The sequence below is a fragment of the Haematobia irritans genome, chromosome 1 (assembly GCF_050003625.1).
Source record: "Haematobia irritans isolate KBUSLIRL chromosome 1, ASM5000362v1, whole genome shotgun sequence".
NCBI lineage: Eukaryota > Metazoa > Arthropoda > Insecta > Diptera > Muscidae > Haematobia > Haematobia irritans.
In genome coordinates, this window is record NC_134397.1 from 180,024,744 (window position 1) to 180,037,541 (window position 12,798).

The window sequence follows — 12,798 nt, forward strand, 5'->3', positions numbered from 1 at the left end:
TGTTTACAAAATTTTCTATAGAAATAAAATTTAGACAAAATTTTCTATAGAAATAAAATTTAGACAAAATTTTCTATAGAAATAAAATTGTGACAAAATTTTCTATAGAAATAAAATTTTGACAAAATTTTCTGTAGAAATAAAAATTTGACAAAATTTTCTATAGAAATAAAATTTTGACAAAATTTTCTATAAAAATAAAATTTTGACAAAATTTTCTATAGAAATAAAATTTTGACAAAATTTTCTATAGAAATAAAATTTTGACCAAATTTTCGATAGAAATAAAATTTTTACGAAATTTTCTATAGAAATAAAATGTTGACAAAATTTTCTATAGAAATAAAATTTTGACAAAATTTTCTATAGAAATAAAATTTTGACAAAAATTTTCTATAGAAATAAAATTTTGACAAAATTTTCTATAGAAATAAAATGTTTTCAAAATTTTTATAGAAATACAATTTTGACAAAATTTTCTATAGAAATAAAATTATGACAAAATTTTCTATAGAAATAAAATTTTGACAAAATTTTCTATAGAAATAAAATTTTGACAAAATTTTCTAAGAAATAAAATTTTGACAAAATTTTCTATAGAAATAAAATTTTGACAAAATTTTCTATAGAAATAAAATGTTGACAAAATTTTCTATAGAAATAAAATTTTGACAAAATTTTCTATAGAAATAAAATTATGACAAAATTTTCTATAGAAATAAAATTTTGACAAAATTTTCTATAGAAATAAAATTTTGACAAAATTTTCTATAGAAATAAAATTTTGACAAAATTTTCTATAGAAATACAATTTTGACAAAATTTTCGATAGAAATAAAATTTTGACAAAATTTTCGATAGAAATAAAATTTTGACAAAATTTTCGATAGAAATAAAATTTTGACAAAATCTTCTATAGAAATAAAAATTTGACAAAATTTTCTATAGAAATAAAATTTTGACAAAATTTTCTATAAAAATAAAATTTTGACAAAATTTTCTATAGAAATAAAATTTTGACAAAATTTTCTATAGAAATAAAATTTTGACCAAATTTTCGATAGAAATAAATTTTTGACAAAATTTTCTATAGAAATAAAATGTTGACAAAATTTTCTATAGAAATAAAATTTTGACAAAATTTTCTATAGGAATAAAATTTTGACAAAAATTTTCTATAGAAATAAAATTTTGACAAAATTTTCTATAGAAATAAAATGTTGACGAAATTTTCTATGGAAATAAAATGTTTACAAAATTTTCTATAGAAATAAAATTTCGACAAAATTTTTTATAGAAATAAAATGTTGACAAAATTTTCTATAGAAATAAAATTTTGAAAAAAATTTCTATGGAAATAAAATTTTGACAAAATTTTCTATAAAAATAAAATGTTGACAAAATTTTCTATAGAAATAAAATTTTGACAAAATTTTCTATAGAAATAAAATTTTTGACAAAATTTTCTATAGAAATAAAATTTTGACCAAATTTTCGATAGAAATAAAATTTTTACGAAATTTTCTATAGAAATAAAATGTTGACAAAATTTTCTATAGAAATAAAATGTTGACAAAATTTTCTATAGAAATAAAATTTTGACGAAATTTTCTTTAGATATGAAATTTTGACGAAATTTTCTTTAGATATGAAATTTTGCAAAATAAGATTTTTTGTTTGGTAGTTTGTTGATAAAATGTTCTCCCAATTTTGGTAGATCACTTGTAATGAAAATGCCTAAAAATACAGTGGTGTAGTGTACACCGAAAGTAAAAATGTTTCTAATGCATTTCTTTTTTGGATATGTTGGATTTTTAAAGAGTAGATCTAATAATAGGGTAGATCGTCCAATAAAGGGAACTGATGAGGATGTGGAAATCCGAAACAGCCGTCTTCCCAACCATTTTAGACAATATTTTTACTTGCCAAATACCATAAAAAATAGTAATGATAGGCTTATAAATAAGCCATTATATCATTAGATGTAATAGAGTACGCTATTTGTGCTACGTACAATAAATAGTTTCGAATGCGCGTCACAGATGATAAAAGCATTTTAAAAATAAAATTTTACCAAAAAATTTCTAGAATAAAAAAGTTATCCGATCCGGGATTCGAAACTGGGCCCTTAAAGCTTTTCGTTGGCATTAAAAGTTAAATCGTGCATGGCTGATTATAAATTCGTAACCATTACATTTTCAGATCACGAACGCTGGTTGTTGTTTTGACAACTCATGATGTCATTGTATCGTTGTCAGATTGACATAGTCTGTTCTCCGTTTGACACCACATATGTGTTGATTCTCTCTTATGAACGAATCGTTTTGAAACGTGCCCGCCGTTCATGATTTTTTTTGTAGGGGTGCAGCCGAGTCGGATCGGCGATACGATGAAACCACTTACAGAAGCTGTGAAACACTAAGAAATGTTACCAGCATCACTGAGAGGGGGAATAACCCACCGCTGAAAAACTTGTTGGTCGAAACTGGCATTGAAACAAAAGACGTTCATGGTAACGATTCCAATTTATTGTTTTAGTTTTACACCATACAGCCTAAAAGTATGCTTCGTAGTTTTTATATCGAATTTTGTTGTTTTTTTTATATTATTGTGGTTTAGTTTTTTTAAGTGTATATTCATAAGCTATAAAATGCTATGTAAAGCCTACTTTTATGGCGTTCTGGTTTTAGATTTGAAATGTTTTCGCTTTAAAAGCATTTCAAAACGAGTCGTTTTCCCCATACAAAAAAAATCAAATTCAAAACACAAGTTATCCTCAAAAACACGTCAATTTTAGAATGTAAATACAAATTTGGAATATGCTCTGACTAAACATACTCTTTTGAAAATATGTCAAATTATTGAAATAAATTTCGTAGAAAAAACGAATAAACAAAGGCTATGAAGAACATAGGGATGTGAAAATAACCCTACGGGAAATGTATCAACCCCAGGACCGTTACAGGGTTAGTCCCTGGTGTGTATGGACCAGTCACAGTTCTGGTCCAAGCGTATGGAATGGGCCGGTCACTTTAACATGGGTTTGTCATTGCCCGGGAAAATTTACACTTTACGACACGACTTGGACTCAACCAAAGGACACGTCCTGGAACAACTTAGTAGGACTACCCCATAGACAACTGCTCATGAAACAGTCTGGGACAAACTTTTAGGACCCTGTTTCCATAAAGGTATATGTTGAACAATAAATAATTCTAATAGTTGTATTGTAGTAGAATTGTGGATTCAACAAGTATATACGGCCGTAAGTTCGGCCAGGATTGCGTAGACACTTCTACGAAAGACTGTCATCCACAAATTTCAGCTAACGCGGATGAAATTTGCTCCTCCAAGATGCTCCAAAACCAAATCTCTGGATCGGTTTATATGGGGGCTATAAATTATTATGAACTGATATGGATTTGATATTGGCATGTTTGTTAAATATCATATACTACCACCACGTACCAAATTTCAACCAGATCGGATGAATTTTGCTTCTCCAAAAGGCACCGGAGGTCAAATCTGGCGATCGGTTTATATGGGAGCTATATATAATTATGGACTGATAGGAACCAATTCCTGCATGGTTGTTGGATACCATATACTAACATCACGTACCAAATTTCAACCGAATGGGAAGAATTTTGCTCTTCCAAGGGGCTCCGGAGGTCAAATCTGGGGATCGGTTTATAAAGGGCTTATATATAATTATGGACCGATATCGACCACTTTTTGCATGGGTGTTTGAGGCCATATATTAACATCACGTACCAAATTTCAACTGAATCAGATGAATTTTGGTCTTCCAAGAGGCTCCGGAGGTCAAATCTGGTGATCGGTTTATATGGGGGCTATATATTATTATGGACCGATATGGACCAACTTTTGCATGGTCATTAGAGACCATATACTAACATCATGTACCAAATTTCAACGGGATCGGATGAAATTTGTTTCTCTTAGAGGCTCTGAAAGCCAAATCGGGGGATCGGTTTATATGGGGGCTATATATAATTATGGACGGATGTGGACCAATTTTTGCACGGCTGTTAGAGACCATATACTAACACCATGTACCAAATTTCAGCCGGATCGGATGAAATTTGCTTCTCTTAGAAGCCTCGCAAGCCAAATCTGAGGGTCGGTTTATATGGGGGGCTATACGTAAAAGTGGACCGATATGGCCCATTTGCAATACCATCCGACCTACATCAATAACAACTACTTGTGCCAAGTTTCAAGTCGATAGCTTGTTTCATTCGGAAGTTAGCGTGATTTCAACAGACGGACGGACGGACGGACATGCTCAGATCGACTCCGAATTTCACCACGACCCATAATATATATACTTTATGGGGTCTTAGAGCAATATTTCGATGTGTTACAAACGGAATGACAAAGTTAATATACCCCCATCCTATGGTGGAGGGTATAAAAAGATTTTAATATCAAGTGAGTATAAAAATCAATAAATTATAGTTAAAAATATTGATAAACCAGTCCTCTAATGAATCCATTAGTGGCAATTTGCACTAATTTCACGTAGAGAACTTTAAAAAAATGGGAAAACTAGTCGATGGGAACATAGCATAAGAGCATTTGTTACCCAAAGGTAACAAATATTTCAATATTACACTCAACCACTGCTAAAATTATTTAAAATTAAATTAAAGAAAGTACAAACAAAATAATGTAAATTTCAAAAAAATATTTAAAAAGTGTACTGATCCATTTCTCGGCAGACGTAGAATTTGCGGTCAAATATTTGCCAGTATTAAGAAAACACCTTTATGTAAAGATACAATTAGAAAACGTTAATAAAAATATTATTTTTTATGATTTTCCTTATACTTTTAAATGAAATCTTAAATATCATCATTGGTGACGAGAGAAGTTCACCAATATGGTATCACAATGGACTGAATAGTCTAAGTGAGCCTGATACATCGGGCTGCCACCTAACCTAACCTAACCTAAATATCATCAAACTTGAACAACTAATGCGAAATCAATGCTGCGGATGCCTATAAAGATGACAAAATCATGTTAAATTCAATGCTTCTGATCGACAAGAACATTATCATTGAGTTTTTGGCTCCTTTTTCAGTTTTAAAATATAAAACTTTTAGCCATGTCATTTTTCGTCATGTACACAGTAATTATACACCAACCATCAATGATCCAAAATATTAATTCGAATAAAAATCTGGGTCAAAATTTCATTAAAAATTCAAAAGATTCATTTGATTTGAAAAAAGTTTCATTTGAAATGAAAATGGTTTCATTTGATTTGAAGTTTTCATTTGATTTGAAAAAAAAAAGTTTCATTTGAAATGTAAAAGTGAAGTGAAAATCTTATAGAAAACAAAAATTTTTAGTATTAGGTTATTAAAAATGAAATGAGCACGGAGGACGGTGAACGCAGTGGACGACGAAGTGGTTACCGACGAAAACATAAAAAAAATCCACAAAATGATTTTGAATGACCGTAAAATGAACTTGATCGAGATAGCAGAGGCCTTAAAGATATCAAAGGAACGTGTTGGTCATATCATTCATCAATATTTGGATATGCGGAAGTTCTGTGCAAAATGGGTGCCGCGCGAGCTCACATTTGACCAAAAACAACAACGTGTTGATGATTCTGAGCGGTGTTTGCATCTGTTAACTTGTAACACACCCGAGTTTTTCCGTCGGTATGTGACAATGGATGAAACATGGCTCCATCACTACACTCCTGAGTCCAATCGACAGTCGGCTGAGTGGACAGCGACCGGTGAACCGTTTCCAAAGCGTGGAAAGACTCAAAAGTCCGCTGGCAAAGTAATGGCCTCTGTTTTTTGGGATGCGCATGGAATAATTTTTATCGATTATCTTGACAAGGGAAAACCATCAACAGTGACTATTATATGGAATTATTGGAGCGTTGAAAGGTCGAAATCGCGGCCCCATATGAAGAAGAAAAACGTGTTGTTTCACCAAGACAACGAACCGTCCCACAAGTCCTTGAGAACGATGGCAAAAATTCATGAATTGGGCTTCGAATTGCTTCCCCACCCACCGTATTCCCAGAGCTGGCCCCCAGCGACTTTTTCTTGTTCTCAGACCTCAAAAGTATGCTCCCAGGGAAACAATTTGGCTTCAATGAAGAGGTGATCGCCGAAATTGAGGCCTATTTTAGGCAAAACCGAAGGAGTACTACCAAAATGGTATCAAAAAATTGGAAGGTCATTATAATCGTTGTATCGCTCTTGAAGGGAACTATGTTGAATAATAAAAACGAATTTTGACAAAAAAATGTGCTTTTCTTTGTTAGACCGGGGACTTATCAGCCAACCTGTTACGTAAAGATACAATTAAAAAATGTTAATAAAAATATTATTTTTTATGATTTTCCTTATTCTTTTAAATGAAATCTGAAATATCATCACACTTGAATCGAAATCAATGCTGCGGAGATGACTTACGCCTTATGACAAAATCATGTTAAATTCATTACTTCTGATCGACAAGAACATTATCATTGAGTTTTTGGCCACGTTTTTATTTCTAAAATATAAAATTTGTAGCCATGTCATTTGTTTTCTTCATGTACACAGTAATTATATACCAACCATCAATGATCCAAAATATTAATTCGAATAAAAATCTGGGTCAAAATTTCATTAAAAATTCAAAAGATTCATTTGATTTGAAAAAAAGTTTCATTTGAAATTAAAAAGGTTTCATTTGATTTTAAAAAGTTTTCATTTGATTTGAAAAAAAGTTTCATTTGAAATGTAAAAGGTTTCATTTGAAGTGAAAATGTTAATTTTTAGTATTAGGTTATTAAAAATGTTTCACTATTTTGTTTTTAATATAGAATAGTAACATACATTTGTGCTACGCTTGTTATTACCCCACGTTTACGTTGTCAAGTAATTTTACAAGTTTGCTATCTTTTGCGCATGAGCTTCCCAAAATACCAATAAACAAATCCACTCTCTCTCTCTCCCTAGAAAATAGTTTGAAATAGCTTAAAGCAGCAAAATGCCTCCAGTAGATGTTCTATGACAGAACATTTGCAAAGTTGAATGGTCCAAGAGTTTTGTTTGGTTTCCATTTCGACAGCAAACTCTGTTCTCTCTCGAAATTTTTGCTACGAGCTGAGAAAAACAAAACAAAAAAAATTAATTAATTCCAAAGTGGAGGAAAACAAGATGCTCGGCATTTCTCACAGTAACACGCCCTAATTAAACCGAAACAGTCATACGGAAGATTTGACATGCAGGTCAAACATTTGTCAACAATGTGACCACAATAGGCGCTTAGGCATACGCCAGTTGGAATTGTAACCGGACCAAGGGAAAATAACAAAAACAAAACATAAGATCTGTCATAGTTTAGGACTGATACAAAATTGATTGATAGCCAAATCCCAACACTTATCACAATTCTAGATATTCCTAGGATGAAAATAAAGTTGTTGCCCACTACAAAGTAACCATACCATAGTTATGCCAACAAAAAACTCGGCTAATAAAAAACATTTTGAGATGTGCTTTAAAAGGGCGTCGGCTCAAAAAGACATACAGGCAGATTCCCATTCCCATCTAACGTTTACAAGCTTTACATATTTGATTTCAGTCTTGTTTTGAGTGTGGAATTTGTTAGCTAAGAACTTAAGAATATTTAGCAAACTGGTATTTATCCATCGATGGAGGTCTATCTCTACAATTGACTTAACATTAAGTTGCGCCATTGGCTTATCCAGACGGACATTTATTCAATTGATTTTCACTTTTGTTGGGACAACAAAAAGAAAACACATGTGTTAACAACAATTGTATTCCTCTGTTTGTTTATAAAATACATACATATATACATAAATATGCAATACAATATAAAAAATAAAATAAACTTTATTAGATATTAAAACAAAAAACATATAACGGATCTGAAAAGACTCACCTCAAAATCTGATCGGCTCATAATTTTTACACAAACACAACACTCAATGTGGGGGCACTTTACTGAAAATACAATGTCGATTAATAATATTAGCACTTTTTTCCAATCACACACAAATAAAAAAATAAAACAAAACTGTCGACAATGATGATCGTCGTCTGGATTGTCGCTACTGCCAGGGCCAGGCCAAGATGTTGAACAATTTTGTTTTTGTTGTCGTTGTGTTATTGGCGTTGGATACGAAAGATGATGGTAAAGAGAAATGGGCAACACATAAAGCCACGATCGACAAAGAACAGAGAACCACACCATACAAACGAGGGAGAAAAGAAAAACAAACAAAAAAATGGGAAAATTAAAGAAAATTTTATTTAGTAAAAAAAAATTATAAGCCAGGGTTTTCAATAACTGGCTTATATTCATCATTGAGCTTTCTCTTGGTATATGCCAAGTTATTAATTTATAAAAAGCTGTTTTTTTTTTTTATTCACTTACCTCCAATGGAAATAGGTAGCAGCTATTATCCGACTTTTAAAATAACACTCCAATTGCAGACAAATGACAAGTCTGTCTTTATTGTTTTTAATGGAGTTTGTCGTTTCTTTTGTGCATTTGTTTTGTTGTTATATTCGTTTTTGACAGCTCACGGCATATCGAAGCAATATGGCAACAGTGTAAGATAACTTTTGGGCGAACTAGATAAATAACACAGTGTTGCCAATTTGGTGCTTTTAGCACCAAATTTAGTGCTTTTTGATTTCTAAAAAGCACCAAATTGCCTTTTTGGTGCCTTTTCAAAAAAAGCACCAACTTGGTGCATTCTGGCATTTTCATTTAGTGCTTTTAGTGCTTTTTTTATTTTGAACAGTATTAAGTTTAATTGATACAAAATTTTTGATTAGACTTTCAAGAGCCGAAGAAACTCAAATTTATTGCCAAATATAGAATTTGTTATGAAGTTGGTATTGATTATTTTTTAATTAATATTGTTATTTAGGGTATTCTGTAGGAAAGTCGAGCGATGAGTGTCGAATTTTTGAATTTGGTAAAGATGTCATTACCCTGCCAGCATTTCAAAGTTCCATTTCAACCTCATCGTTACCACAGACTCGTAAATGTCACTTCAACCATCATGAAAAGGTACATCAAAAAGTACATGCAAGTAATTTGCCATCCCTACTGTTAAAAAAGCCATTTTTTTGTGCGCAACCAGCTTGTTATATTTTAATTAAATAAAAACGAAAATAAAGTTCTGAAAACATAGATTATACGCTTAAAATTGTGAAAGGTATATTGGTGAACAATTTGGTGATTTTCCAAATGGAATAAAGTGATTGTTTTTCAGATATTTTACAGACACGCTGCGCCTCCATGGAATAAAAACACTGGTTGATAGACGCAGCAACATGTAACTCGCTACTTCCCTGCCAACATTTTTTGAATTTGGGGACTCTTTTGAGAATCCCCACTACGTCGAAAACAATCATATACGACATCAAAAACTCGTCGGAAAAGCGCCGTCACTATTGAGAAGTTGTACCACGCCAAGTTACTACAAAAATGTTTCGCATGAGTGCAATTATTAGGTGCCTTTATAGATCAATTTAGAACGACGCCAATAAGGGACCCTCCAAACAATCAGAAAAAGTGCATTTTAAGATAGTTGTAAAAGAATCATTGTGGTCGAGTAAAACACGTTTGTTTAGATATTTATTAATTTGATTAAACATTTACAAATTCTTAAAAATATAACATTTATACCACTATCACATTACATTTAACATAATTTTTGGCATTAATGATGATGTTGAGTTACAAGTAGCGAGTTACATGTTGCTGCGTCTATCAACCAGTGTTTTTATTCCATGGAGGCAGCGTGTCTGTAAAATATCTGAAAAACAATCACTTTATTCCATTTGGAAAATCACCAATTTGTTCACCAATATACCTTTCACAATTTTAAGCGTATAATCTATGTTTTCAGAACTTTATTTTCGTTTTTATTTAATTAAAATATAACAAGCTGGTTGCGCTTGGCGTTTCACAAAAAATGGCTTTTTTAACAGTAGGGATGGCAAATTACTTGCATGTACTTTTTGATGTACCTTTTCATGATGGTTGAAGTGACATTTACGAGTCTGTGGTAACGATGAGGTTGAAATGGAACTTTGAAATGCTGGCAGGGTTGTAACTCAACATCATCATTAATGCCAAAAATTATGTTAAATGTAATGTGATAGTGGTATAAATGTTATATTTTTAAGAATTTGTAAATGTTTAATCAAATTAATAAATATCTAAACAAACGTGTTTTACTCGACCACAATGATTCTTTTACAACTATCTTAAAATGCACTTTTTCTGATTGTTTGGAGGGTCCCTTATTGGCGTCGTTCTAAATTGATCTATAAAGGCACCTAATAATTGCACTCATGCGAAACATTTTTGTAGTAACTTGGCGTGGTACAACTTCTCAACAGTGACGGCGCTTTTCCGACGAGTTTTTGATGTCGTATATGATTGTTTTCGACGTAGTGGGGATTCTCAAAAGAGTCCCCAAATTCAAAAAATGTTGGCAGGGTAAAAACGTTTTATTAAATTCACAAAAGCACGCACAACTGAAATAAGCAATAGACTCCTTCCATATATTAATATTTTGAAAGTTGAAAAACATCACTGATCAAAATGAATTGGACGAAAGCATTAAAACTGATCAAAGTGTATACTTGAATAGCGGTTCATAATGGTGAGTGCTAAGTTCGAGTTTTGCATCTAAAGTGAAAACTATATCAGTAAAAAAGGCATAAAATTATGCATATTTGCTGCAAATTTTATTATAACTTGATGGGGAATAGCCACCCTGCCAACATTTTTTGAATTTGGGGGCGCTTCTGAGAATCCCCACTACGTCGAAAACAATCATATACGACATCAAAAACTCGTCGGAAAAGCGCCGTCACTATTTAGAAGTTGTACCACGCCAAGTTACTACGAAAAAGTTTCTCATCAGTGCAATTATTAGGTGCCTATTTAGATCAATTTCGAAGGACGCCAATAAGAACCCCTGCAAACTATCAGAAAAAGTGCATTTTAAGGTAATTGTAGAAGAATCATTGTGGTCAAGTAAAACACGATTGTGTAGATGTTTAGTGATTTGGTTAAACATTTATAATTTCTTATAAATATAACATTTTTCTGTTTATCTCATCACATTTAACATAATTTTTTGCATTAATAAAAGAATGATGTTGAGTTTTAAGTAGCAAGTTACATATTGCAGCGTCTATCAGCCAGTTTGTTTATTTTCGATGGAGACAGCGTGCCTGGAAAAATATTTGAAAAACGATCACTTCATTCTATTTGGAAAGTCGAAAATTGTTCACCATATACCTTTCACAATTTTAAGCGTAATATCTATGTTTTCAGAACTTTATTTTTGTTTTTATTTAAATAAAATATAACAAGCTGGTTGCGCTTGGCGTTTCACAAAAAATAAAATGGCTCTTCTAACAGTAGTGATGGCAAAATACTTTCATGTACATTTTGTACTTTTTGATATGCTCCCCCCATCACAGTTCGCGATTGTTGTGGTGACATTTACGAGTCTGTGGTAGCGATGAGGATGAAATGGAACTTTGAAATGCTGGCAGGGCAAAAGCAAATTTTCACAAAGTTTGTATTCCTTAAAATGAATTATGAAAGAAAAGTAATTGTGAAAAAATGACTATTTTAGCAACTAAACTCGATCTTAATACCCACCTTAACTTCTTAAAATTCAATTCACAAATTTTCTATAATACATCTTCGGAAGGTTTTTTTTTTTTTAGTAGAGCATTTAATTTTCGATTTTGTGGTGGAAGGTGATATGTTAGAATTTATATTATATTTTTGGTGCTTTTTGGCCTTGGGGAGTTGGCAACACTGAAATAACAAGTGCATACATACATTGGTGAGTAAACATAACCATAGCTATAGGCGGTAGGCGAAAAATTGTTAACGAGCATTTCTTCACAGAAAAACACAGAAAAAATATTATCAAACTATTTCCAATTAAAAAGTTGACTGAAGTTGAACAATTTTTCAATTAACAAATTAATTGATAAAATTAACTATTTAATCAAGATATAAAGCTTAAGTTAATTAAGTCAATGGTTAAAAAATTTAAAATTTTTAATAAAAAAAAAAAAAATAATTGATACAATTAACTTTTTAATCAAACTCGGAAGACTAACGGCCATTTTCATGTAGCTCCGTTAGGCTTTAACTGCCAGTAAACAGAAAGAAAAATGGAAATATATTTTCTGCTGTTAACTTTAAGGCAGGTACTCTGTTCGGTTTTCGCGTTGAAACTCCATACAAAACCAAAACATGCGAAAAACTAGCGAATTTTTTTCCATTTGTGGTACTTTGTTTTTTTCGAGTTGAAAAACTGACGTAGTCAGTATTTTCATAACATGGCGCCATTTGCAATGTGAATTAAGAAATAATTTATTTATTAAACTGATTTTTCTGAATTTATAACACAAAAGTGGATCTGATTATTATTTAAAAATGTAATCTGATGATTGATAAAACAAAGTATAACATGGAGTTGTATTTCCATAATAAACTAGCAACAATATCTAGCCGCTCCCTACTATATGGTAGAATATAAATAATGTACATATATAACATGAAATTTAAACACAAAACATAATTTAAACAATAGGAGGCACAGCAATTGATGTTCCAAAACAAGCATTAGCACTTCAACCAACATGTATAGTACCGAGGTACCAATGAATGGAATCACAAGAATTAATTGCTATGATCCAAAAAATAAAATGCAGCACTATAAAATTAGTT

General features: G+C 31.4%; 1 protein-coding gene and 2 long non-coding RNA genes across 6 annotated transcripts in view; 1 reads left to right on the forward strand and 2 right to left on the reverse strand.

The window, feature by feature from the left end:
• The window catches only part of Atpalpha (sodium/potassium-transporting ATPase subunit alpha), a 206,153-nt gene extending 197,599 nt beyond the window's left edge, over nucleotides 1-8,554 (reverse strand). For 3 of the 4 annotated variants that reach the window (XM_075292203.1, XM_075292205.1, XM_075292204.1), the window contains exons 1-2: nucleotides 8,449-8,554; nucleotides 7,954-8,125 (exon numbers count right to left, since the gene is read on the reverse strand). In XM_075292203.1, the coding sequence (XP_075148318.1) occupies nucleotides 7,954-7,974 (21 nt within the window). In that variant the 5' untranslated portion in view covers nucleotides 7,975-8,125; nucleotides 8,449-8,554. Of the gene's footprint in view, nucleotides 1-7,953; nucleotides 8,126-8,448 lie in introns of those variants that run through there. The other variant, XM_075292201.1, reaches the window with a different exon arrangement.
• Nucleotides 8,555-9,014: 460 nt separating this feature from the next.
• Nucleotides 9,015-10,282, forward strand: LOC142242925 (uncharacterized). Its single transcript, XR_012724251.1, has 2 exons — nucleotides 9,015-9,241; nucleotides 9,299-10,282. It is a non-coding gene; the product is annotated as an uncharacterized LOC142242925 (long non-coding RNA).
• LOC142242926 (uncharacterized) lies at nucleotides 9,631-10,531 on the reverse strand. The gene is made up of 2 exons (XR_012724252.1): nucleotides 9,902-10,531; nucleotides 9,631-9,844 (listed from the first exon to the last, which is right to left on the reverse strand). It is a non-coding gene; the product is annotated as an uncharacterized LOC142242926 (long non-coding RNA).
• Nucleotides 10,532-12,798: the final 2,267 nt, after the last annotated feature.